Genomic DNA, 27,000 nt, shown 5'->3' on the forward strand with positions numbered 1-27,000 from the left:
CCCACAGCATTCCTCTGTTATACTTAGAAAAAATCAGGTCGTGAAAACTCAAAAGAAATGTTACTTTTCCTCCATTTCATTCAAAACTTGCTTTCAATAAATATGTATTAGCTTGACACCAACAAGTTAATCCAAATCAATAATGGATAGCGTTAGCTTCCAGAACTGTACATGAAGGACTGAGCCCAGCCCACTGCACAGAACACGGGAAGCTGTGCCATCCCTGCGACAGGATCCATTTCTACTGCTAACTGCACTGCTTTCAATCTTTAAACTTCAGCAGTGAAAATCCTTCAAAAGTTAGTTGGAGAAATGAGCAGATAGCTGTAGTCAGATTTACAGCTGTGTTGCCTCTATTGAAAAATAACATTTAAAAATGTATTCAATATTGTCATGGCTGGAATAACATTGTACATTGTAATTTCTTTATATAAGAAAGCCTATTATGCTGGATGAATAGTACTACTCCTACTAGTGCTCAGTCTTTATACTGGCAAATCAACTGGAATTTTCAAAGAAAGAGTATGTAAACAGTAAGGAGATAGTCTCACCTAGGGAGTTAGGACTTTGAAGAATGCCAAATCATTCTGGGAATAAGCCAAAAATGGAAATACTAGATTTATAATCAGTATAAACTGCATATACTTTGATGACTTACAAAAATATACACCAGTAGCAGATATAATTGAAGCAGAAAGTATTACTTATTGCAACAGTATATTCAGCTGCAAAACCAAAGGTAATGTTGAATGAGTACCAAAGTAATGATAAAGCACAACTATTTGGAACAATTCTGCTTAACACAGGTTAAGAAAACAATATGAGCCTAACTGACATCTGGAGAAATAATCACAAATATTCACGGAAGGACAAGCACTGTAACACACAGTTTGATGTGACAAGGAGAAAGGGATTTGAATTTGAGGACACGCTGTATACCTCCCAATGGACAAACCTCTGGAGGCAGCTCAGGATATAAGGAGCACCAAACAACTTACTCTACCACATAATCATACCCAGACTACAGTATCAAATTAATCTTTGCTTCTTACTCAAACTCTAAAAACATAAGCAGAACAAGAACTTAGAAAGCACTTGCATTTGCAATAAATGCAAATTATAATGAAAATACATACATGAGTTTACAAATAATAAGAATTCACATATGTATGAAGCTAGCAACTGAAACTGAACAGCAAAAAGGGCAATCAGTTTTCTAGAGCTGATTAACAAAAAGCAACAGACTTGTAAACATTAACTTAGAAATGACAGATTTGATATTCAAAGAAATGCAATTTTTGTTGTTAGCAAAATTGAATCAACCCCTGTCTGCCCTTAGTGTTTTGCTTTGTTAATACAAATAAATCTAAGGCATGTGATTTCTTTTAGTTCTCTGTGATAATTACTAATGTTAAGAAGCCCCCCCAAAACCCACAAACCTAAGCCCACGCACAGTAAAAGAAGGACCTAAATGCTTTAAGACACGTCTGGCAAGTAAACTCCAGTATGCAAACTAGTTTTCCCAGTTATTATGTTCAAAGAACCTCTGTCTCCTACCAGCTTAACCTCTGTATCGTTATTAGAGGCTTAACCATGTGTTTCTAAAATTCTTTCACAAGAATATTCAAAATATTAGGAAAATCAACCCTATTCAATATTTTGGTCTTCTCTTTAGTAACCTAAAATACCACAGTAGTCAGAAACTACAAAAAGAAGCATAGTTTTCCTTCTTTTAGGCAAACAAAGTGACCGCTTTCAATGGAGAAGGCCAATGCCGCAGTGTTTCAAGACATTTTCACACTCCAACAGCTATGGTCCATCTCTCTTGACTTCTCTGGGTTAGCTTCATCCTAGGCCCTTCAAAATAACCTCTCTAATTTAGAATTTAAACACATCTTGATTATACAAGATTTTCCATACAACCAGAGATCTTCCAAAATTTTTGCTTTTGTCCTTTATTTCTTTTTTAACATTAACATTTCTGTTAAGTTTGTGTCCCCAGAATGAGTTTTAATGCCAACTAACTGTTCCTTTGTTACTCATCAGTTACCAAACCTGGATCATTATTGATTAACATTTCCATGCATTACTTAGGACAACAGAAAATAACTCTACCTATAATAATATGACAGCAAAGCAAAAAGGGGCATTATAATTTTAGAGGAAATCTATACTGACAGAGAGAATTCTGATGTAGAAATTCTTAGTGCCTTGCAGTGAAGAGATTCCACAAACCTTTTACAACATTTCCAAATAGAAGAGAAATTGTCAACCTGAAGGAATTGAAACAGCTCAGTCCTCCAGAAAAAGTAGATATTGGTTCTCACCAGATCTATTTTTTTCTGAGAAATGACATTCAACAAAACTCTAGTGAGGAGCATTTCACTGAACACAGAAATGGTGTATATTCCACATAAAACATTATCTTTTCTCTAAAGGCAAAGTCTTCTAATAAACTGCCATATTTGACACTTAAAATGCAAAATGCAGAAATAAGCAGCTTATCAGAAGACTCCAATGTAAAAGAAGCTAAATCACTCTGTTCTTGGTTTCTCACACTGAAGGCAACTTCTCATATTCCATGTAAAAATATGGAATAAATAATTATAGTAGAAGCTGTGCTTTCTTGACTCCAGAGAACATTTGCACTAGGTAAAATAAAATTAAATAAAGCATCTAAAAATCACACAAGGAATTCCACTGAATTGCAAGCTCCTGCTTGCAATACCTGTTTTCAGTGCTAGTTTGAATGTGTTTCTGTATTTTTAAAACTATCATTCACAAAAATACAAAAGTAAAACCAAAATATCTGTTGGGAAAAAAAGCAACAAGACAAAAGAAGCACAAGAAATTTTAATTTTATTCTAAGATCCAGACAGCTTAAGCTTGAGAAGACAGCTTGACCAAAGTTTTTTGAGAACTGCTTGGAAAAATAAATAGACACCTCGAAATTTGAGAATCATCTCACTTGTCCTGCTTTCAAACTATGCAGTATCCTAACCAGAAATACCTACGTGTCTCAGGGATGGTGGGGGGTGGCACGTGTGCAATACATGTGCACATGGATTCATAACCAGCTCTCACACATAGTAAGACCACAAGGAATCGCAGTATGAGAAGTTTGTTCTGCTCTGCAGTACTGCTGCACAAAATGTAAGAAGCCAGATTACTTTTAAGACAGAGAATCATGCAATATCCACAGTGTTTATTCCTCAGATTGTCACTAAACAGGTGCCTGCATAGGGCTATGCAGGTACATAACTAAAATATTTGACTATACCAGTTAAATACAGCTTCAAGTCCACCATTAAATGCTACTACATATCACCACCCTCTTGCAGCATCCCTTATTCTACCTTAAAGCATCAACACCCCACAGAGAGAATTAAATGTCAAAACTACAAAAAAGTGGAAAGTCAGAGTTCACACAGTACTGAGCTTCTGTTCTGTACTACACTAGTACAAGTATCTTGCTGACTTCAGTAGCCATTAAACTTGGACCCCGCTGTTTCAAACTGGATGAAAGCCAACACCTTGTACAAAAAACAAAAGACAGCAAGTCCGGAAGAAGACCAACATTTAGTCCTATGCCAAACATACAAAAATAATCTCTCAGTTTCAGAATGCTGTTGGCTGCAATGTTCTTTAATTAGATTCAGTTTCTGATCTCATTTGAAGCCTGTATTAACCACCTGGAAAGTTTGTTTCCAAAAGCAGCTTAAAGGCGAATGATCTTGAGGTTTACAAACATGGGAATCTGCTTTTTCTACAAGTGTATTGTTTAATTTTTTTTTTTTTAAATCATAACTACCAAAAAGTATCACAAATCATTCTGGCTCAGACATTTTTTTCGATTGTTTGGCCTCCACTTTTCTTACTCTTTCTTCTTCATTGACCTTTCCTCTTAAGTTATCCACTTATTTTTTATGTCCTCTTTAAAGCAAACCTCAAATGCTACTTATTTCACATCTTTTCCAACCTGTCTTTCCTGTTGTACATCTCCATCAGTACAACACACAGCAACACACTTGTTTTGTGAAAATATCTACCTTAATACAAAATATTACTTTCTCTTAACGACTAAGGAAAAGCATATTTGAAGCATATTTGTGGCATTTTGCACAGCAACTTCCACGACACAATTGATAAAAGAACAAACTAGGAAATTCAGATGTAGAAGCTTTAGATTAGTATAATCTCTTGGAGCAGTTTGGCTAAACCTTGAATGCAGATTAAATTTACAAGCACTAAAATGCAGGTTACATACCATTGTGGAACATTATGCAACATGGAAGAAGCTACTGCCAGGAAACTGCAGATACAGTTGCACTTCCCAAGTGAAGCAAATTAGTATTATTTCCAGCAAGATTCCTATGATGGCACCCCTTGCACAAGTTTGGGATTCAGTCTCCTCCAAAGCCATTCAATTTTTAGATCAAGCTCAGTTTGATCTACGGCACAGGAGACATCAGTGTACATTAATTCTATGTATAAAGGTTTGCAGCACACATTACAGAGTATGTGGCTCCGTGATCAGAGACAAGGCATTAATAAATTGGCTTATAAATAAATTGGTCAAGTATGAAGATGGCACATTATCCACAAAAGTTATAAGCATCCTTAAAACAGTCAAGAGACACCAATGTTGTATTTGGTGAGGACAGACTCCTTGTCAAGCCTGGAAAAACCCTAGGAGTGGGAAGACAGCAAATGGAATTTTAAACAATATCTACGGAGTGTCCCAAGGAAGAAACTGGCTCTGTACATTCTCATACTACAATGACAGTGGATTCTACCTCACAAACACACCCTGGTAGGCAATGTGAGCAGCAAGACCAGAACTTTAGTTGAGAGCTATTGTGAACAAAAGGAAAGTTCTGTGTGCTTGAAACAGACTAATGAAACTAGAAGAAAGGAGTTGAGATTACTAGCAAACACTGAGAATTTTTTTTCTCAAAAGATGCATTGATCCTTACAACCATGATACTGCACTGATCCTATAAACTCACACAATATATTAAAGAAATCCGAAGGCTGAGAATTTATTCTTTCATATAGGCCAAGCATTGCAGAAGTGAGCAAAGCCTGAGCAGTGCTAACCAGGAAATCCTGTTGACATTCAACAAGATAACAGCAGAAAACAAAAGCCACCAAAAAGCCTTATTAAATAGCACAACCACTGATGCTTACATATCTCAAAGCAGAGATTTCACTCTTTTCCCCTACTTGGCTAGGAAAAGACAGCAGAGAAAATACAATCTAGTATTACATTATGAGGTATCTCACATGTCACTTAACATATGTCCTCCACAGTATACCTCAGTGAAGCAGCACAAGTCCTCACAAGTAGAGCAGCAGCAACAGAAATAAATGAGAAAAAATGAAAAAAATCAGGTCTTTAGTTAAAGCAGTTGTAGGTGTTAATTGCTAACAAAGGCAATATTAATGAGGTGAGTTTTAAAGGAGACTTTTTGTTAGCACAACTCAAAATTAACTTTTTTTAAGCAAAAAGAAGGTGCAAAACATGCTTGAGTATGCTCAAATACTCAAAACATGAATATTACTGCTGCCAATCAAGCAATTCTGTTCTGCTCTAATCTGTCATCCAAACTATGCAATGAATGCACTTTCTCAACACAGAGTAAGTACTTGCTTTCATGGAAATCTGGATCAAGACTTACTAACATTTATCCGAAGTCTCTGTGATATAACCAAGCAGGAAACACGAGATTAAGTATTACTGATACATCAATGCAACAATGTCAATTCTGTCACCTGCATGCCTTGTGAAACATGCCTTTAGAATCTCACCAGCATAAAAAGAAAGAAGAACTGAAATACAATAGGAGAAAGTTAAAAATTTTATTTCAAATTTCTTACTACTTGCACACCCTCCCCATGCAGTATGACCTGTGAAGGCTTAAAACTAAACAAAGCTAAATTGAATAAATCTCTTGCACTTAACCTACTAATGTCCTACAAAACAGGATTTTAATTATCACCTTTAATAAACTGGTCTTCTCCCATTTCACATGATTTCTTGAATTGTGCTGTGGATTTTAAGATAATTTAAAATATATTTAGGCACCAACTACTTCAGGAAAACAGTTAAAAAATAAAAATTTAGCTCAGTAAATGTCAAGTTCAGCTACAACTTCTATTACGCCACAAAAAGAAGCAACAGTTAGATCACATAAGAGTAGACAGTACAAGCTTAAATAACCTGTAAATGCACCATTCAAGAAATGCAGAAAGACTGTCTTACAAAATGAATTATTTATGTGGCAAGACTTAAGAACAAATATTCAGTTAGCATAAATTGCCTTAGCTGCTTGACTTAGAAAGGACTTAAAAGTACTTGTATGGATTCATACTCTTCTCTTGTTCTGTGCATTACAATGTGGTAACTAAGAGCGCAAACTTAAAAACAAACAAACCCCAGACAACAAAACCCCACAAAGCCATTCCCTACACCCTAACAAAAAAACAAACAAAAAAAAAATCAGCCAAAACCAAATTTTTAAAAAATGCATCACAAAAGGAGAAGAAAATCAACAAAAACACAACCAAAGGAACAGAAACGCTTATATAACAACGAAGTATTGAATCCAAGAGACACATAACATGTATAGAAAGGATACTCCAATGGAAACAAAGTCCTGAAAAGTTAGGACCAAATTTCAGGACCATATTTAACTGGATTGAGTTTCTACTCATGGTTTCAGTAAATTCAGACAAGCTATTTTGATTGTTTCACTCCCCAGTTTTACCATCCTTTTTAGCAACACAATTTCTTCAAAGCACAAGGGAACTTGTTCTATATATGATATCATGCTTTGTGTAACACACAAACACCTTTTTTCAGTCAAGATTCTTAGGTGCTACCAAAAAACCTACTGCACTCAAACCAAACAAAATCCCAACTTTTTAGTGTGTATCCGAAAATGCTTTACAGCTGCTAAAAATTCTGAGTATTCAAGAAAAAAATGGACAAGTTTTTCTTCCATAGAAAAATTGCATTGAAGTAGTAATCCTTGAATAGATTCAGTTGAAAAGAAGGTCACACAGATGCATATTCACTATTCACTCACTGGCAAGTAGTTGTGAATTGATGTTTTGCAAAGAAACTCCACTCAGTTCTCGGTAGGCAAAATTCAGTCTAAACCAAAGCATTATGTATCCATTTCTCTTCGTTAAATTAACCATTACACCCTAGGCTATAGACCTATATGCAGTTAGAGAGTTTGCTAGAATCATGCTATTCTAATCAGAACAAAACAAGAATGGAAGAAAAGACATTTTGGTTAATCTCTCCTAAACATATCTTTTGAGAAGGGAGGTGTTTTCTAAGAAAAGGCAGAAGATGAGCCAACCACTGTCCCAGCAGGGAGAGCTCTATGGAGTAAATTTGCAAGCTATCTCAAATGGATCCTAGGAGATTTAGACAGCAGCTAAACCAATCATACCAGGTTATGTAATATATTAATGCTTCATAGGTACCACCTTGTGATATATTTATGTCTCACAGAAATTATCAGTTCCAACTGACATCATATACAGAAAGAGAAAAACAAACCCTTTCAGGTAATAAGTAGTCCAGAACTCCTCTCAAGAATGGTGCCACCAAGTCAAATTTCTGAGCATTTTCCCCATGGCAAGTACTTTCAGAACTTTCAAGGCAAGTCTGAGACGTTCTACCACTTTTGGTGAGGATTTTCAAGTCTGCCAACTGCAGAGTAATTTTAGTCCAGCTGGACATCGTAAGGTCAATTGCTCAGATCCAGGTGAGTTCAGACAACCCTGAGGATCGTAATTCCACTTCCTCTCGGGGAAGTTTATCCCTCCCACATCCAACCATGTATTTGGCATGTTTTTGTTGCAGCTGATGTCTGATGCTTCACATTCTTCCACTGTGCAACTTGGTGCAGCACATACCTACATCTTCTCTGCGGCCAAATACGAGGCTGCTGAAGACAGCATCAACTCTTCCTTTCCCTTCTTCCTCTTCCTTTTCTTTCGACAGAACAAAAGGTCTCCTGGCTGTAGACGGTGTTCCCCTGCTCCTTCCGAGACAGAGCTGTGGCAGAAGGGATGCCGAGGTTGTGCAGCAGCGCGGGCTGCAAGCGCAGCTCCCGCAGCCCGGGCTGCAGTTGGCCGCAGCCGCCGCCAGGGCACACTGCCGGCTCGCCATCCACCCCGCACCGCCAGGGCACACTGCCGGCTCGCCATCCGCCCCGCCAGGGCACACTGCCGGCTCGCCATCCACCCCGCCAGGGCACACTGCCGGCTCGCCATCCACCCCGCCAGGGCACACTGCCGGCTCGCCATCCGCCCCGCCAGGGCACACTGCCGGCTCGCCATCCACCCCGCACCGCCAGGGCACACTGCCGGCTCGCCATCCGCCCCGCCCCGCCAGGGCACACTGCCGGCTCGCCATCCGCCCCGCCCCGCCAGGGCACACTGCCGGCTCGCCATCCACCCCGCCAGGGCACACTGCCGGCTCGCCATCCGCCCCGCACCGCCAGCCCCTGGCGCCACACACCGCCGCTCCTGCCCGCCACAGGCACGCTTCTGTCCCGATCAGCTTCTCACGAGGGCAAAACAACCTCTACAAACTAGCAATATACTGTCCCAGTGGAGCATTTTACTATAGTAAAATAGTATACTATTTAGCATAAGTAAAGCGTTTTACGGTCGGTTTTCCATCCCATCATTGTCAACAGCCAAACAGAAACTTCAAAATCTTTAATTATTTTACTTTGGAGCTAGAAGTTTATGGCCAACAAATGTGATAAATGAAAGTTCAAAGACATGTATTTTTAACCTTGCATTTGGTTTTTATCCTCCATCTATCTCAGTTATGTCTCCTGAAGCTGTTCAAACACTCAGGAGTACCACAGGCTTATGCACTGCAAAAAATAGAAATTAATGTTGTCCACAAATTGCTACTGCATTGGGGAGTTTATGCACTCCTCATCTCTGCAACTGTGACCTAAATTCAACTTTACTTCTAGTAGACAAATCCTGAATAAAGAAGAGGAAATCTTCAGCGTACTTAACTGCATTTACTGCTATGTTTGTAGAGAAGTATTTATTATTTTTATTAGGAACTTCAGCTTGTTTGGGCTATGAAGGAAACAATCCTGCCTAGTATTTTGTCATCCACCCTTCACAGTTTTGGTATGCAATATAACCTCCACAGAGTCAGATTAGATACTCTTTTCTGCCCTTGATCTAAAGATTAATCCTGAACTTAGCTTAATTCATTAGTTGAGAGAGTCATATAGACACTAATGTGCCAATAAGCTTCCTCCTAGAGTTAACATATATTCTTCAATAATTTACTGACTTGATTTGACATAAGGGGATAGTGCCAGAAGCATTAGAGTGAGCTATGACAACCTTCCCTCTCATCTCAGCATTGCTATTTCTAGTACTTGAGGATGGTGTGCAGGGTGTGTGCTGGACTGAATAACAGCTGAGGAGAAACAATAGTACTCTTCCCCTCAACTCCAAGACTAATTTGTCCCTAAATATTTAATATAAACATAAGCTATCCTAGAAGCTCATTTGTTTCCAAGCAAAAAATCCGACACCTTGAAGGGTGGCACAGTCTAGGAGTTACCATGTCCTGCATCTTCACTCACTGCAGTCTCTCTTCAGATGCCCACTCCTGTCCAGATGGGTCTGAAAAGACCACAGCCATGTTTACCACAGCTCAAGTAGGAGGCCAGTCCCAACATACCAAACTTCCATACAACAGGCTACATTCTTCCATCTAAACACACCCACCTTCACTAATAACCACAGTTCAGCTATCACAAACTTTTGATTACATTCGAGGTTTACCACACGTGGTAAATCAAAATGACCACACAAAATAACTAGACAGATACATATTATTTACACCTACACTCTGTTTAGCGACACAAATGACTAGCCTGCAGTACCATTTTCTCTTCTTCTAAGAACTCAACATTAAGAGTGCAAGATTTTCAAAAAGAAATAATTTCATTTCCACTACAAAGCCTTTGCTTCCAAAAAAGACTTGGTTGTGACAAACACTGGAATAAAACAAATACACTTGCATTCATGCCCATAGCCACAGCTCTGTGTTTGTCCTGTAACACCAGTCATGTAGATACTCCAATTGTGGATGCAGCTATTATTACAAAACATAGCACTGGAGTAATCATCTGAAAATAAAGTTGTACAGTGGCCAGCAGTAAGTGGGTGACATTTGTTATGCTAACAAGGCTCAGATGCTATAGCTACATAACTTCTGTGCTTCAATAACACTATCATGTTACAGTTAGGTAAAAATAATGATCTATTTTACAATAGTGGTGCAAAATGCAAATTATTTTGGTAATTTTTTAATACCTCTGTATCTTTCAGAGATTTTAAGTACTGATTTGCTTTATATATATTTAAACATTATTAGACTATTTAATACAACATAACTAGTGTATTAATTAATATATTTGTATTTTTATACATAGATTGACCAAGACTAAATGGTGAATGCACCGAGGAACAAGAATACTGAATCCTTTTTTCTCTCATTTAAAGTTAAAATCTTTTTTTTAGTTTTATTTTTAAACAGAAAATAATTACTGCTTGGACTTTAAAAGAAAATACACTGAGGACATAGTGACAAGACACTAGAATCTTGTATATTAAAAACCAAATAATATGCATATTAAACAACACCCAAACATCATCTTTCAATATGTATGTGTGGAGCAGAAAAATTTCAACTGTAGCAGGCTCACTGCAGTCTCAACTTCGCTACAGTGATTCAACTTCATGAGCAGTAGTATCAAACAAATAATTTCTGTAATACTTTAGATTCCAGAATAAGAAGTCAAAGTGAAATAGAGAAGCAAAATGTCAAACCTAATGTAAATATGGTGAAGTCTCCAAATAAGCAAGCAAACCCTTAAAGCATAAAGTATAGAAGAATCTATACAACATGCCACTGGTAGATCTTGAAAGCATGTGAGCGATTAGATTACTACTTCATATTAACTCAAAACATTCAGCAAACAATCAGCCAAACTTTTCAAGACTTCATTTTGATAACTTCAGTTCATTTGTGAAGGTTTATGTCATGGTTTAATCCCAGTAGGCAGTTCAAGTACCACACAGCTGCTGGCTCACTGCCCACCCACCACTGGGATGGGGAGAGAATTGGAAGGGCAAAAATGCAAAAACTCATGGGTTGAGATAAAGACAGCTTAATAAGGAAAAAGGAGTAGTATAAAAAGAAAAACAAAACTCCTCAAAGAAAAACAAAACCAAACCACCACAAATGATGGAAAAATCCCACAACTGCTCATCAACAGCCAACCTATTGAACTCCAGCCAGTCCCAGAGAAGAGGCAGTGCTGGCAAGCCTCTCCCCTTCTCCCCATGCTTTGTTGCTGAGCATGATGTGGTATGGTGTGGATTATTTCTTTGGGCAGTTAGGGTCAGCTGTCCCTGTTGTGCACCCCCAGACAACTGGCTGCTGGGGCAGCATGAGAAGCAGAAAAGGCCCCAACTCCAAATTGCTGTTTAGCAATTCCTAAAACACCAGGATGTTATCAAAACTATTTCATCAGAAATCCAAAACACAGTCCCATACAAACTCTATGGAGAAAAGCAGGTCTTTCCCGTTCTAAATTAGCACAAGGTAACATCAGAAGTCAACTTGCAAGATAGTACCCTATCTTGCACACAAGAATTCACACAGCTTTACCCACCTTTAAGTACAGCTCTTTAAGAGATTAACCCTGTCTGATTATTCTGAGATATTCAAAGAGAATTAGAATTTAGTTAAATATCATATTTTCTTTCAGCAGAATGTTTTCCCTAACAACTCAGTTTCCAGACTAACTCTATCCACATTAGTTTATGCATTTCCAAGCCCCACTACAGTTGCCTAGTAAATAATTGAATGCAGAAACATTTTACTCCATGACAGCAACTGGAAGACTATAAAAACCATATAAAATACAAGATGTATTTACAGATCCTTTTGAATGTAACTCCACATGTACCACACGAATTCAAGGATTTGTGAGACAACACTTCTTTTAGGAAGTTGCATTTATTTTTAGACTAGAATACAAATATGCATCATTTGGAGTTGTATTAATTAATGAATAAGAAAGAGATTTATTAAATTCACCACGGTTTTACAATGTTTGCAAATATTTTCTAGTGATAATACTTTGTAAGGCAGGGCAAGTCATTAATTTCTATCTGGACCACCATTACAGTGACTCAAGACATAACTAACTTGGTAAGTAAATGGTAAATACATTAAATCTGTCAATTATTCCAAGCTTGAATTGCAGAGAGTGAAAGTACAAAAACACAAACCTTTGCATACCTTCCTTCCCTACCTCCTCTTCAAATATCAGCCCTTATCACTCCCCCTACTGTTCTAGTTCTTCCTTTCTAAATTCCATCCTGTCTCCCTCATCATTCATTCAGCTCAAGTTTAATTGCCTAGCCCTCTTCCATACTCCTCCCTCCCCTTCCTCAGATTCCATCCCTATTCCATTTAATTCAAAAAACCTCCTTCCAATGCACTGTCCAAGTTTGAGGGGAGAAGAAAGAGCCCAAAAGTCTGTCCTTGCTTTCAATCCTTACACCTGACAACACAGAGTTACAAGACTGCATGAAATCTTCCCTTGCCTTCTCATGTCCAAAAGCCACTGATGGAAAAGTTTTTTCTTAAATCTCTACTGAACTTTTGCAAACATTTTTTGAATGGTTTAAATCCTGGCCAACTATAAACCGTGTCTATTTTGATAGATAATGTCATATCAAAAACTAAAAAGACAGCTGGTAAAAGAAAGCATATAATGAATACAGATTCCCTACTGGTTATCTCCAAGTAAAAAATCATCAATGTCAAAGTTATATCTGAGGTACAGAGTTCTTCAGAGTTTTTTTTTAAATCATGAACATTAAAATGTACCAGAACCCAGTAATTGTTGAAATATCTTTTGGAGACAATAATATAACTGAAAGGCTAGTAATGCTAAATTTGAAATATGCAGGTGCATGTTTCACAAACAGGGTCCTGATGTAGTCACTAACATACAGAGAACTAAACACCCAGTGTACTTGTATGTTTTACACACAGCACAGCTGTACCAAAAATAACCACAACAGTGCCCTAACAGCCTAACCCACCAAAATTCAGGTAACTTTAGTTGCTGCTGGTTCTGTTGACTTCATTGATATCATGCTAGCAAGGTTATCAATTGTGCTTACACATATGGACCATGCTTTGTGAGAGAAGTGTGTTAAAATGCTACACTTTTAATAAGTACTTTATAATAGCCATAGTGGTTCAGCAACAAACTTGCAAGGCAAGCCTGCAATCGTACATTTACTCTCCTCAAAAAGTCAGCAGAACACCAGCAATATAACTGAGAAAGTCAACTCAGTTTTCATACAAAGACATTTTCACAGAACAGCACAAAATGATGTGAAATTACATCCTGATGAACTTTTTATTGACAGAATAAAAGCCATAACTATTACAAACAAAACTAGGTTGTTAAGGTTACGTAATGCACCTGAGGTATTCCATCAACCATGGAATAAACACTGTGCTCTTAAAAAGAAGTAAGTTAATTGTAAGGACTTTACATTACAAGCTAGTCCCTGGAGATCATATAGCAGAGGAGTAAACACATGCAGTCACACCCTAACAAGTAAAAGATTGTAAGTTTACACTCCTAGCTGGCAACAAATACTAAGAATTGTGTCATTTTCTGTCTGCTGGGACTCCTTTTTACCTTTTTTTGAAGTAGTTTCTTGTTGGCTCCAGCCCAAATCTACCAGAGTTAAGACTCATTATTGCTGATACAAGAAAAAATGTAGTAAGAAGAGAATACATAGAGAAACAGTGCTCATAAATGAGATCCTTAGAAGCATAAATTAAAAAGGAAGCTTTTGACATAATTGCATCAGATTTCAAGAAAATTAATTTGTAACTCTGAAAAGGAAAGAGACTACTTTAAGACTAAATGCACCCTCCCCATTACATTATGGGTTTAGTTACAGTACCAGGCATGATATAATGGAAGCAACTATGCACATGTACGAATGCAGAAGTAAAATCCCTAATCCAATGAAGTATAAAGCACAGCAATTTCTTTGAAAAAGTAAAAATGCAATAGACAAGAATGATAACTAAGAAGGGCTGTTCCTTAATATCAGATGGTAAAAACTAAGTTTTTATTAGAGAAGAAAAAAGTATGGAAATACCTTCTGTAATACTAAACAAGCAAAGAGCAGAAAGAATACACAGACCTGAAATAATTGGCTGGATGTTACACCATGTGTATGCTATTTCTTTGTTGCATCCAGCAACAGAGGCTATAAACATCCCATGGACACACTAGAGTTTCTATGGATATGGGAACAATCAAATCAGCCTACTTGAACCAAGTTTCCAAGCTCATACCAGAAGTCACCATCTTAATATCAAGTTAAATTGAAATTTTTGCAACAAAAATTTCAAACAAGATAGTCTTTATTTTTTCCCACTCTTTAGGAATAGCAAGCCAAAATGGTACAAAAGAAAAAAAAATTCTACATTTGAAGCTTATTCAGATTAAACTTTTTTTTTTACATTTTACTTCGGGAGTTTCATTTTGTCCTAGAATTATTTTTCCTGTGTTGTAAAGTTATATCTTATTCTTCAAATATTTTTGCCAAAAATTTTTTGATTAATGATAAAAATCAAAGCTTCAAAATTATTCATATGCATGGCCTGTAACAGCTCTTCATACATAAATAGCAAAAGAAAATATATGTACAAATGTAAATGCAATATACAAACAGTCATCCGGAAAAAATTTTTACTAATTCAAATTGTAAACAAATGTTACATACAAACAATGTTTAATATTCTACTCTATATTACAAGGATGGAAGAAAGTGAAGAAATTATTAAATCTTGTACAAAGACAAATGTTAATCAATAAAACTGTCAACCTGTTTATACAAACAGAGGTTCAAAGAACTGGAAATGCCCATGGCTTATAACATAAACATATTTAATCCTGGATATATAATCCCTTCAGCATCACCATATAGCAGCTTCATTACACATAAAGAAGCCTGCCTTAATATTACTGTACAATAAATGAAGCTAAATATAATTTATTACAATAACAACAACAAAAAAAAGCAATTGCTATATTACTAATTTAAGCCTATTAAACTTTGGGGTATGTCTGTAAAACAGACACTACCTCTATTCCATTACCATTACCAGTGTATTTTTATCACCAGCATACTGGTTTACCCTAGGTATTTCTGACCATGCTGAACTAGGCACAACAGTGGAAGTACATGCAGTTGTTCTTTGAAATTTTACAGAAGCAATGGGCTACTTTAGAAAGGTTATGTAACAGTGCTGCATCACATTATGAAATTTTAGTCAGATGTGTCTGTAGGTATAGTTTATGTTTATATATATGAACACACACACATGTGTACATATGAACAAAAAATAACCAGAACATTATGACATTATGGAAAACCCACTCATTAAAATCATCATTGAATTTGCTACAATATTATTAATATATCTGCTGCTACTGACAACAGCTAGGAAATATATTAGTAGATTTTTGTCCTATTACTGTTAACAGTAAATCAGAAGCATAAAGATCATTGGGAAAAAGAAAGAGCTACCAGACCTGTACCTTCAGAAAAAACATGCTATTGTCTCTTTGATAAATATATTTCTAGAGTATTCAAATCTCTTCATATTTTAATTTCTTGGCATCACCACAAATGCAGATGAGAAAGAAACAAACATAAAGATCAATCAAAAAAAACCTCTACTGTGTTCAAAAGAAAAGGTGTTTGCTATTGCACTGGGCCTACAGAGAACACCAAGAATGCCTCCCTTGGGCAACACCACTGAAGTGGCTAAAAGCAAACGAACAAGAAACACTGTTTTTTTCTGGAAACAGAAGAGTTACTCAGGGGTAGCACAAATTTGGGAAGAGTTAATTATGTTTGATAGATCATGAGGAACGGCACAACTGCAGAACACAGCAAAGACTGAGAATAATCCTGTTCTTCGAACAGGCAAAGCTGCATAGAGAGAATCATTGGCATTGACCACAGGCATTCCTTGTGCAAACTTCCCTGGCTCAGCCTCCTGACGGGATCAACAGCACCACAGAAGCCACAGGAAGCTAAGAAATAAAGGATGCAGCTAATGGTGAAAAAGCCAATGTTTTGATCAGCCTGGCACAGAGTGTGGTGCTAAGAAGCATGCTGGAAGCCGTGAATCGAGAACACATCAAAACAAACCTGCATGCAGGTCAGAGCCTCCTTTGCCCCACAAGCAACCCTCAGCTGCATTTCACACGCCTGCTCCAAGAATATGCTTTCTGCATTAAATGTTACTGCCAGAACCAAACAAGCAATGAACTCATCCAGTTTGTCCATAAAAGCACACGTATGAGAAGAAAAATTCAAATTAACTTCTACTGCAATTTTTAATGATGATAGTGACACAAAATATGCAGAGCTGACTAGAATATCAGACAATTTAACTGGGTAGCTGAAGAGACTGACACAATTCTGCCTCAAGGTCAAATCAATGTCAAAAAAAGGTCTTGTGCTATGAAGAACATTTACCATCAGATGTACAAAAGTCTAGTTTGGGAGAAGTTTAAAGGAGCGGACGAGGTGATAAAGTTGAGGAGGAGTATCATACTGTGTAAATGGCTTCTATTCAATGACGCAGTAAATGCGAAAATTCTCCCTTAGTGCAAGGCAGAGTAAACAGAAGAGGATTAATGCCATGGCTCAGATCTCTACCCGAAGGCAGTGCCAGGGAAGGCGTCCGACCGCCCACACCGCTGCTGCAGGCAGCTGGCACCATGGCTTCGTACGGAGCAGAGGGAAAGCTGGCACACCTGCATGCTCACTTATATCCCAAAACAATCCTGAGCTGGACTCGCTCAGCATCCTGCTTCTCAGTGGCTTCTCGGCAAGCCAAAGCAGTTTTGGCCACCTGCCCACTATCAGTTTCTCTGCAACAGAAATCACTCCTGTTGCTCGCTAAGAAGTCAAACACTGCAGATAAACACAAGCACACACCTACCATTTCTCTCTCTGATCAGTTTTTTATGGTGAGGTTGAAAATATATGCATCAAAGGCAATTTTCGTACCACTGATCAGTTTTTTATGGTGAGGTTGAAAATATATGCATCAAAGGCAATTTTTGTACCACTTTCAGCCTTCATTCTAATAGTGAAAAATGTTTTCAAGATACATTTCTGACAAATGTGCAGTATGTAGCTTCATACTGCAAAGATCTTTCCACACAGAGCAAAGAAACATAATTGTGTAATGGGATTCTAAAAATCTTCACATCAGACATTTAACACACAGACGATTCCTTTCACAGACACCAAATAGCTACATTCACTGTGTGGATGTGGTATTTGTGCATTGACCATGTCAGCTTTAATAGATAAGAGTATCTCATCCCTCCCCAAGTCTTACATCTGTCTAAAACATAATTCAATTAGCCAGAATCAGTTGTAATATCAGCCAAAAAGACTGATAAAAACGATGATATAACAGTAATTTGAGTACTGATAACGCTTAGTCTCTAACTGGTATTAAGTGACTTTTTTGATCAAGACATGTAAAAACAAACACAAAAAATGTAAGTCGCCACTTAGCCACTCTTACTGTAAAACCAACACCACTCATCATTTAACATATAAAACAGTACTACAGCTGTCTGCAGAACTCATTAAAAGAACAAGACACAAGCATCACCAAATAGTATCCATTATGATTCACCACCCTATATGCTATGAGTAATTGATTTTTTTTAACCTCCTATATTTTCTAGCATTAATACAACAGCAGCAATAACTGCTTAACACTGGACTGGACAACACTTCAAACACTACATGCTAACTGATACTATTTTTCTGATAGGATTTTTCCTAACAAAATAAAGTACAGAGAAAAAGTAAAGGATAACAAGAACAAATGTACAATCAAGATCAAGACAGTATTAAAGAAACATCAGCCATAAAACGTTTCAAGAAACTGAAGACAAAATTTCTTTAAACTTTTCATATCAACTACAGCTTGAAATGAGAAAAGCTCCAAATGAGCATGAGTAAAGTTAATCACATTTTCTAAACAATACATTAGTTTTTCATCTGAATTTAACATTTCTTACTGAATATGAATTCACTGAGTCTACTTTAATTGACCATAACCTTGTATATAACATGGAATTCTATAAAATAGTAGTCAACTCAAATGTTGAATGCCTAAATTGAGTACTGTCTAATTAGGCAAATGAACAGAGATTCTAATAAATGATCTTGTCTTAAAAAAGATGAAATAATCTTTGCAGAAAGTACAAAAATACTTATGTAGATGCTATGAAAGCCTTATCCATCTCAAAGTACATTTATGAGAAGTCTCCTCTTATTCTACTTTGCTTGCTTACACATTTTTTGTAGATGTGAGGTGCTTATTTTAAGTAATGGAAGATGCTAAGGAATGGCAATGGTCCTTTTACCACTGCCTTCTTCAGACTCATTTAGGTAGCTTTGCAGTCACCACAAATTATTATCTAGTGCTGGTCCACAAACTTAAGCACCCATTTACTAAATGCTTTAACAGATAATTGTCAATAAATCTTGAGTATATGAACCTTTCAGATGCTCATTTAGTACTAACAGCTACTATATAGCTTTTGAACTGCACTGGTTTATTTTAAAGACAGCATTATGCAAATCCTAAATGGAGCTCCTAGCTAACAAAGTAATGCTCAGCATGAAGGTGACTTAATCCCACCACTTAAGGAAAGCAAAACCTTGATAGTTTGAAAAAGCTTGTCTAACTTGTTGAATCAAGCACCATTTCAAAGCGCCACTTCCAACCAACATGAAAAACCTCATGACCAGTGATTAAGTATCTTGTTGAACTACTTCAGACAAAAGATAAGAAATTGGTCTTCAAGAAGAAGCAGAACTGAATATGTTGTTTTCAACCTATTTTATTTTAGCTAGTCACCTCCAAAAACATACAGGTTACAGGAGCCCCACTGTAAAAAAAAAAAAACCAAAGCAAACTAAAAAAAATAGAAAGTTTTTTTGGTTCTTCCCACACTCATTGCTAACTAGCAGTCCTGCACATCTCCACCAATTCCTACTAACAAAGCAGGACTCCAGATTTCATCAGTGACAAACCGATGAAGAAGAAGAAACAGAGGAAGCACCAGAATACGTTCAACACATGACCTGTAACATTTTGTGGTCTTTTAGCTTTGTGACCAAGATTTCTGATGGAAGGAATCACAGACACAGAGGCCCATGGGAATGGATGCTTCTTTGTCACTGCAGTTAACAGACTAACCAGGAACTGCCACATGACTGGGAGACTATTAAGAGTTTTTCTCCAGATAAAAACTTTTGTCAAAAGACCTCCTCCACCAGGCCTGTAAACTGGAAGGAAATGCAAATGCTGCATTCCAAACAGATAAAGTTTGATAGGAATTCACAGGCTGCCTGGCAAGAAGAGAATAGGGGCAAGTAGGAGGAGAGGCACCACTGTTCAGGCCTCCATCCCAATGGCCTCTACTCACCCACAGAATGGCTGAGGCTGCTCCTCCCGCAAGGAGATCATCTGGGCATCAGCAGCAGTGGGAAAAGTCCCACTGTGCAACCGGGAAAGTGGGGAGAGCACCTACAAACAAAATGGAATAGAATGTGAAACTGAATTTAAGGAAGATGAGATAGGTAAAGCTCACTAGATTCTAAATTCTAAGGAAATATATTTGAAACTTGAACGGAAATCAAATCACATATCCCAAGCATAGCAACTGTTACCTAGTGTGTTTTTAATAAAATGGAAGATTTTATCCCAAAGAAATTCCTGCAAACATCCTGACTATAAACAGCTATATGAGAAATTCAGTTTACATACAAACTAACTTCAGGAACAAGAGACACAAGCTAATTAGAAGAAACTATGAGAAACCTGCATCCAGTAAATTAAATCAGTATTCCATGTACTAACATTCCCACACACATGTCAATCTACAGAAAAACAATGATATCTTTGTAATTACTTATTGTCATCCAGGGCAAAATCAAAATAAAAGCACACATGCTCTATCTGAAAAAAGCTGGGACTTAGGGGAAATGCAAGTGGTATTTGTTTATATAAATATTTCCCCTCCCCAATTTCCAAATTCTTATTACATTACAAGAATATTATTGAGGATTACACTGCACCATAAAGTGACACCCATTACAGCACAGTATCCCAGTCTGTGCCTTGAGATCTATCAATAGTAATAAAAACCTGATGAAATTGCCCATATAAGCTCTATGACAATGAACTTATGAGTTTATTTATAACATTTGGTTTAAACACAAAAAATTATGAACTCAACTACTAATCTTTTTTGTCTGTGTTACAATGCAAGCCTTCAATGGATCTAATACATATAACTAATGTTAATTAAACAAGTATACAAAGAGAAAATTTTCTTCCATGTAAAAGACAGCTGGCTAGCAACATCTTAATTAAGCTGCAAATCCTGTATTGAAAAAATATTAGATAAAAACAGCTTAATCACCTTTGACAATCCATCTCACCCTAAATGTTTAAAATAATTAATCATGTTGAAGACAGATGAGTTATTTGTTCAAAGGCTACAGTCATAAAACCAGTAAGGTCTCACATTTATAGAGCTATTTAGAACTAACACAAAAACATTTTTTTGCATGAATAGCTTCCTGCAATTCCAGAATTCCTGGAATGCAAATTCAGTTATGAAACCAATTAATCTTTTAAATTACTTAATTATCTCTCAGATCCTACAAACAGGCAATTGTAAAATACAAGAGCAACAGGAGGCAGAATGAAGGCATTTGTAACTGTACAATGTCTCACCTATTCCAGAAAAACAACTGCCCTTTGTAAGTGGCAATTTCCCCGGCCAGGCAGGAGCCCTGGTACATCTGCAAGCAGTTGGGCTCACAGCACTCTGGCTGGAGTGTTTCTCAAGTGCCTGGGTGTACTCCATTTGAGATCTGCTCATACTGTCACCAGAAAAGGTGAATGTGAAACAGATTCTCAAGTCACTCCAAAAGGCTCATCTCAACCTTTCTGGAGCAGAAGGTTCATCTGTCTCTCCTACCCTGAAGTAGCCTGAGCAATAATCTGAGTAATTTTAATGTATATATAAAAATATATATTACTTTTGAGCAAGAGTTAGGTTTCCTTCACTGCAATTTATCAAGTTTATTTTGATTTAGCACTGACCCCTGTGAAGAAATATTTTTTCCCTGATTTACTTGATTTTTGCTAATTTCCTTTTATTTTGCCTACTTGCTGCATTAATCCTACACTTTCATCTGCAGAGGTTTGCCCCAGTATAACACTGGGAATAGTGATAAATATGTGCTTCATGTTCTCAAGAGACCAATGCAGTACTTTACACACTCGCCTACTACAGACTCTCAACCTTTTCTTCAGGTCTGGATAGTCCACAGCAGTTACTTTCTTTTGCAAATGGAAACTGTTCGCTTTTTGGAAATGTTAAGATAAAAGATTTTTAATATAATTTGGTTTTTTTAAAGCAGCATTGGCCTATTCCATTAAAAAAAAAGTCTTAAAATAGCCTGTTTATATTGCTTGCCACCCAATCATTAGGTCTGCAAGCCCATTCAACACACTGCCCTTCAACTCCTGATTTCAAACACATTACAGGTGAACATGCCTGGTTTTCTTTGGAACCAAACCACAGGTGCCACCAGATGTTGCCCAAATTTTTAAAATAAAAAGCACATTATATTGAAAGACTATATAGAGGGGAAAAAAAAACCCACAAAACAACAAAATAAGGTAGCATTAAAAGTCTCTGATTTAGATTACATTTCATCATTAGAAATTGTAACTAACACTTTTTTATCATTTCCCATTGAAATTGTATATCAGTTGCTTCTAACTGGCAAACTTAGCCCTTTAACCCAGAACTCATTGTATTTCAGCACCAGTATTTTCTATTATGGAGAAAAAACATCACATTTCAGCAATGTCAACTTGGATTTCTTCAAGGAAATGTGAGAAGAGACGCAATACTGGCATTTTTTGCCAGTGCTAAAAGCAAGTTAATCCTTTTTTTATTTGAATTCCTCAAGCTTACGCAATCTGCTAGCACCTCTACTTGAGAGGTTTTAAACTGGTTGCCAATTCCAGTCAAATAAGGATGGAGTTTGAAATACAGGAAAATACATTCTTAAAAGGTAAGGATAAGGAAGAATAAAGTATTATATTATTGCCATTATCTAGTAACCTGAGAGACAGAAAAGTAGAAAAGTTGGTTTCTCTGTTGTTTGGTTTGGGTTGGTTTTTTGGAGGGATGGGGTGGGTTTGTTTGAAGGATTTTTTTTGTCTGTTTGTTGTCAGATTTTGGTTTTGTTTTCTTTGTTTGTATTTTTTTTTTTTTTTTTTTTAGTTCAATACTCTTTTGCCTTTTGGAATAGTTGGCAATCACCATATGTTTAGTTGTTAATTACATATGCATCTTTCTTTGCCTAGTGCAGGTGCCATGAAAGATGCAAAAAGAGGCAGAAAAATGCAAAACACAGCACAAGCTTTTCTAACAATGACAAGGAGCTTTGTGTTACCTACACATGCTCAACTTGAGGCATCCAGCTGAGGTATCTGACCTATGAACCCTATTTCCCCATCCTGACATAATGTTATGGACAAGTCTGGATATCTGCAAAGGCATTTCAGACCTTTGGTGACATGGATCATCTTCCCCACATTCCCTGTTAACCACATTGCAACATATCCACACTTTGGACACACTAAAAAATGTGCAGAATGTATCACAATTGCACCTAGCAGAAACTATCCTAATCCAAACAGCCCAGTAAAATCTTCAACTCTTTCAGAGAACAGATGTACCACTATATGTACATATAGGTTTTCTGGGCTTTTCTTTGAATAGGGACATGGTAAAATGGATTATGATGCAAGGAAAAAGCACTCTAGAAAGGAACAATTTAATCAATTGCTCATATTTTTAGTATTCTGAGTAATCTGTGCACTAATCTTATGTTTATATGCTAATAACCATACCAAGTCTAAAAGAGATGGTGCAATGCTGCTAGACACCATAGTCTGCTATGAAAGAGATTGTTTTAAATAAACTAGAAGCAGTGAGAAAAGATAAAATTATATTTTTAATTTATGAACTTTGTTTCTGCCATGTACAGAAGAGTATGGGAGAAGGTAAGAGCTGCAGTGTAGAAGAGACATTGCAGGAGGGGTCAGAAAGGGCTGATCTGGACAGACAACTGGAAGAGGGCTGAGAGGAGCTGTTCAGCCAGCAGAGGAGAGAAACTCCAAGCTGGAAGTGCTCACCATTAGTCATCTGGTAGATTAAACTGCTGCAACTGCTAGTCAAAGGGACAGCTTTAAACTCTTTATAGCTCTTCTACAGGGCTGCTTTTTGAAGGCCTTTTACTTCAGGCATAGAAGCAAGTTCAAGTGCCCTTACTAAGTGAGGTTTTGCCAATCTACAAATACTGTAATACAGACTAGTGGCAGATGATAACTTCAGAACATTCTTTAGGGTCATACTGCAAGCAGCAAATGAAAAAACTTGATTTTCACACCTTCCTCAATGAGGCTTTAGTGATAAAAGTTCAGAAGCAAGGTGTCAAAGGCACTTCTCATACAATAAAACATTATTTTTGTCCTGCTGAAGTTCTCTTACTGGAAAAAGTCAGCATGACATGAAAAGCATTTTGAAAAAAAGAAATACTGTAGTTTTACAATACTTTCTTAACTTTAAATTAGCTCCATGAATTACATGATTAAGCACTTAATGGGGAAGTAGAGAACAGTCTAAAAAACTGTAAAGTATCTTTCATCTTCTTGAATTTAAAGCAGCTATCACTATAATAACAGAAAATTAAGGCTTAGTCCACTGTGCAAGACAGAATTTTGACCCTGTTAAAATGCGAAACTCCGTAGCATTTTTGGTGAACCAGAAAAACACCAAAAGATTGTTGAGGTAAAGTAGGACATTCATGAAAAACAGCAGGGAGATAGGTACAAAACCCCAAAAACAGAACAACAAAAAAGTGCTTGATGTTACTCCATATTTACTTGCAACAAATTTTCTTGGAAAAATTATTTTTGGATATCAATATTTATTGGACTTTTTCCTCCCCAAAAAGATACATGCAGAGAAAATGTTCATCTAGATTTTCAAACATTTTGCTTTAAAAACTGAATTTCTCATGACCTCATGGTTACCTCTTCTACAGTTCTGAAACATGAAAAGAGTATCTCAATTGAACTATGAAATTAAAATCTGGATGTTGTATACGAGGTGAGACATACTACCAAGAGTCAATTTTCTTCCAAATCTGAATGGTAATAGTATGAAAATCAAGTCACACTCTAAAGAATAATAATTACGTGTTTCTCATCCAAAGTTTTAGGGCAAGAGATTGCAATAACCTTTCAAAAAATACATGAAAGCTATTTGGAAAGTGGTCATTTTCTTGCAATATTTTGGCATTGTAACACAACTATTAAAGCAATAATTTATTGCAGAATGCAGCTTTAATATTTTTATATAATACAACCCTTGCAGTTTGAAGATACTAAGATGGAAGCATACTAAGAATACAGAAGAATATATTCAAATATTTATCTCACAATTATAAAAATTTCTGAATTTGATGTTATTTCTACTGCTCTACAATTGTTTCACAGAAGAAAAATCCTTAAGACTTTATTTTAAAAGTCGGACTGACAACAATGATTAGTCTCTTTGTTCAAAGGAAAGAACAGCATGATATACAGCCACTGCCTTCCTGTCTTACATGCCTACCCTAGAAAATTTTCCCTGCAGTAAACACTGCATTTTTTTTTCAGCCAAGCAATAGATATATCAGTCATCCTCTTTCTTGAAGACCTATGCTGAAGTTCACAGTTGTGTGGACGAGAGCATAAAAGCCCTTGCAAGCAGTCTTTTTATTTTTATTAATTCTTTTTTTTTTTTTTTTTTTTTGCTTCCATAGAACCAAGTCAGTTGTATTATTTTATTTAAATCAGGAAGACAGAAATACACAAGGTCCAAATCTACTCAAACAGGGCCATCCTGAGCAAGCTGTCCAGGATCACATCTAGATGGCTTCTGTGTATCTCTAAGGATAAAGACTTTGGTTTAACCTTTGCCAGCACTTGGTCACTCTCACAATGAAGAAGTGTTTCCTGATGTTCAGAGGGCATTTCCTGTGTTTCAGTGTGTGACCATTGGCTCTGGTGCTGTCACTGGCCATCACTGGAAAGAGCCTGGCTCTGTCTACTGTATGCAACCCCTTCAGGTAATAATTGTGGAGATCACTCCCGAGCCTCCTCTTCTATAAGCAGAACACTCCCAGCTTTCTCAAGTCTTTCATCATGAGAAAAGTCACAAGCCTTTCATCATCCTCTAGTCACTAATCATCTTTGTCCTCTTTGATGGACACTCTCTGCTATGGCCATAGCTCTCTTGGGAAGTCCAGAGCTGGACATAGTACTCCAGGTATAGCCTCATCAGTTTTGAGTAATGGGAAAGGATCTCCTCCCTTCACCTGATGGCAACTCTCTAATGTAGCCCCAAGATACCATCAGTCTTCTTTGCTGCAAGGGCTCAGAGCTGGCCCATGCTCACCTAGACAGCCAGAGCCTTTTCTGCCAAGCTGCTTTCCAGCTGGGCAGCCCCGAGCATATGCTGGTGCTGCCTGGGGTTTTTGCTCTTCAGATGCAAGACTTGGCACTCCACCTTGTTGATCCTGCCAGCCCATTTCTCCAGGCTGTTAGGGTCCTTATGGATGGCAGTATGACCCTTTTGTGTACTAGCCAATCTACCCAGTTCTGTATCATCAACAAATTCGCCCCACCATCCAAATCATTAATGAAGATGTTCAATTGGTTCCAGTACTCACTCCTGTGTACACCACTAGCTACCAGACTCCAGCTAGGCTTTGAACTCATGACCACCACTCTGTGGACCTGGCCATTCAGCCAGATTTCACCTCACTGTCTGCTCAGCCAACCCATATTTCATCAGCTTCTCTATGAGGATCTTATTGGAAGCAGTGCCAAAAGCCTTACTGAAGTCAAGGTAGGCAACTGTCCACTGTTCTCCTCTCATCTACCAGGCCAGTCATATCATTATGGAAGGTTATTGAGTTGGTCAAGCATGACTTCACCGTGGTGAATCCATGCTGACTAATCTAGATGACTTTGTCTTTACTAGTGTAGACCATTACTCCCTTGCTTTACACTCCATTCAAATAAATTTTGTAAACATTCATACTTATGGACCCCCAAGTTATTCCAATACCAAGTGGAAGAATCCGTATTATATAAATTGACTTCTGTAACACTCACATACCACCCCACCAAAATAAACAAACAAACAAGCAGCTATTGTCTCCAATTAAGCCTATGAATCTTTTTAGAAAGTTAATCAGAACGTGACTTTAAAACTGCGAGTGATAGGAAAAATACTAATTTAACGCTTAACCAAACTTAACATTAATGAATTTTTCCCCTAAGTTTTAGCTTGCAGGTTCTAGATCTTTTATAGCTTCATCTTTAAAATCCAAGTATGTATCCCATTCAATGGCATCTTTTCTCTTGTTACAGAATTGTAATAAAGATAAATGTAACACTTCTCTTTTTACATTAAACACACTGAAGAAGGTAGAATGAACTTTTCAAATTCTAAGAAAGTTACAAACACATCTAGGAATCTCCTCTTAAGAGCACAAGCTAGTTACCATTAGTAAGGTTCTTGAACTGATTTAAAAAAAAAGGAGCTATGCACTAAGAGTAAGTGAAAACAAAAACAAGCAGAATGCACATCTAATACCAATACCTAAGGCAAGGTTTGGCTTACT

At 37.1% G+C, this 27,000-nt stretch overlaps 1 protein-coding gene across 2 annotated transcripts in view; it reads right to left on the reverse strand.

Moving 5' to 3' along the window:
• CRIM1 (cysteine rich transmembrane BMP regulator 1) overlaps window positions 1–27,000 on the reverse strand; it is a 170,789-nt gene that overhangs the window by 96,345 nt on the left and 47,444 nt on the right. Inside the window, exon 1 of one of the 2 annotated variants that reach the window (XM_053974048.1) lies at window positions 4,268–4,650. The exons of the other annotated variant lie outside the window; for it this stretch is intronic. Coding sequence (XP_053830023.1) covers window positions 4,268–4,280 — 13 coding nt within the window. The 5' untranslated portion in view covers window positions 4,281–4,650. Of the gene's footprint in view, window positions 1–4,267; window positions 4,651–27,000 lie in introns of those variants that run through there. 2 annotated transcript variants of the gene reach the window in all.

The sequence above is a fragment of the Vidua macroura genome, chromosome 3 (genome assembly GCF_024509145.1).
Source record: "Vidua macroura isolate BioBank_ID:100142 chromosome 3, ASM2450914v1, whole genome shotgun sequence".
Classification (NCBI taxonomy): Eukaryota; Metazoa; Chordata; class Aves; order Passeriformes; family Viduidae; genus Vidua; species Vidua macroura.